Source organism: Seriola lalandi, unplaced genomic scaffold (assembly GCF_002814215.2).
Source record: "Seriola lalandi dorsalis isolate HSWRI2012SDOR001 ecotype SW California unplaced genomic scaffold, Sedor1 jcf7180002001366, whole genome shotgun sequence".
NCBI classification, from domain to species: Eukaryota; Metazoa; Chordata; class Actinopteri; order Carangiformes; family Carangidae; genus Seriola; species Seriola lalandi.
Window position 1 is genome coordinate 1 of NW_019472025.1, and position 1,790 is coordinate 1,790.

The window sequence follows — 1,790 nt, forward strand, 5'->3', positions numbered from 1 at the left end:
TAATTTCTTGCCCTACTACAGTGCCATTGCGGATGCCATTCACAAGCGTTATGATAACTTCAACAAGAACATGGTGGAAAATGTCGAGGTGAGTGTCTGATTTGAGGTGGGGAAAAAAATATTGTATCTTGTATCCTCGTGTATTTAATTTTGAGCAATGCATCACAAAAACACGCCACTAACTGACTGACAAAGCATCCTGTCTGTTGTTCTGCAGTATGACCCTGAAGCCCGCATGATTGTGGTGGATGTGAAGAAGCCAATGGGAGAACGCAAGAGTGACCTGACCCAAATGGCCTATTACATGGAGAAAGATGTATGTTTGTTTTTTTTGTTTGTTTTGTTTTTTTTTTTGTTTTTGTTTTTTTTTTAACAATATACTGAAGATATTTATGAATGCTGAAAGAGTCATTTCATATCATCTCATCCTCCTGCAGGTGAAAGTGCTGCCCCTGTTCAAGGACCAGGAGGCATTTTCACCCACTGTGGGCAGCCAGAAGCTAGAGATGGAGAACATCCTGGTGTACTATGTGGACGAGGAGCCCCCGACTTTCACCATGAAGCACCTGACAGGCGGGATCATTGCCGTCATCGTGGTGGTGGTGCTGGCTGTGATTGCCGGCCTGCTGGTCCTGGTGAGTGCATGTTGATGTGTCATTATCTGTTTGGTTGAAGCACAGTGTAGATTTTCTTTAAGATGCAAGTCACTGACTTTTTAAACATTTTTTTTTGTGTAGTTCTTTGCCAGAAGACGTCACAATCAGCGTTACAGCAAAACTCAGGTGAGATGAACTTCTGTAACTTTTTATTTTTCATCATCAATCTTTGTAAAAGTTACTTGGTGCATCACAATTGTTTAACCTGTTTTTGTCTCCTGTCTATAATTCAGCAAAGAGAGATGGAAACCATGTAAAGTCTTCATTGCAGCAGGAGCCTATGAAGAGTCTGCTCATACATCACCTTTGGATGAACTTTTTTGCAGTGGGAGTGTGCCATTTTTACCATTTTACTTGAGGATTGAATGCAGATTGTAAAGTTACAATCAACTTGCTCTTTGACGTTATCATTGTTGGCACTACTGGTTCCGCCATTTATTTATAAATTGTGTAAAGTCTTAACACATCTTCCAATCGCTATGCCATAAAGAACTGTGCTTTTTAAAATATGTTTGGCACATGCCTCATGTTAATGTTAGAACTTGCTGAATGGTTTAAAGTCCACATCATAGATTGTACAGTTTCTTTCTTACTAATGTGTGTTTGATGGATTGTTTTTAATAAAAAAATATGTTTTAAAAAAGACTCCTGATGTGGTGCAGGTTTCATATTGTTGCAAAGGTTTGACAGAAGACTCTTTAGTCTCAGTGGAAAATTACAGCAGACTATGGGGGAAGGGAACGAGGCTACAGGAAGCCACTGTGAGCACCTTTTTGCTTATCTTAACACATGACCAAACTCATCAAAGTTCTTTTGGCACTGATACCTGATATAAAGTCAGCACAAACACATGATGTGCTCAATTGATTTCAGTACATGCACATTTTCAGCTCAAACCTCTCTGACATGTAAGATGGCTGCTTTGATAAAGGTGGATTGTAATAAGCCTTTTGTTTACATGGGGCAGGTCCAATGGAGGCTTTCTACTACAATAGGTGTGGCAGTCCTGTTTTGAATCTGTGCTGGTGTGGTTTGTTTACTTTTAGGGAAACTTTAATCCCTTCTATACCATGAATTGTTGTTGACGAGTGAGAACAGAAAATACACCTGTTGATTTGTCATTCTCAACCAGCA

General features: G+C 39.7%; 1 protein-coding gene across 1 annotated transcript; it reads left to right on the forward strand.

Moving 5' to 3' along the window:
• Window positions 1–6: 6 nt before the first annotated feature.
• On the forward strand, window positions 7–1,301 carry LOC111664144 (epithelial cell adhesion molecule-like). Its single transcript, XM_023418622.2, has 5 exons — window positions 7–88; window positions 218–316; window positions 438–635; window positions 738–782; window positions 890–1,301. Exons 1-5 carry the CDS (start codon window positions 71–73, stop codon window positions 911–913), a joined length of 384 nt encoding a protein of 127 aa, XP_023274390.2. The 5' UTR covers window positions 7–70; the 3' UTR covers window positions 914–1,301.
• The last annotated feature ends 489 nt before the right edge of the window (window positions 1,302–1,790 follow it).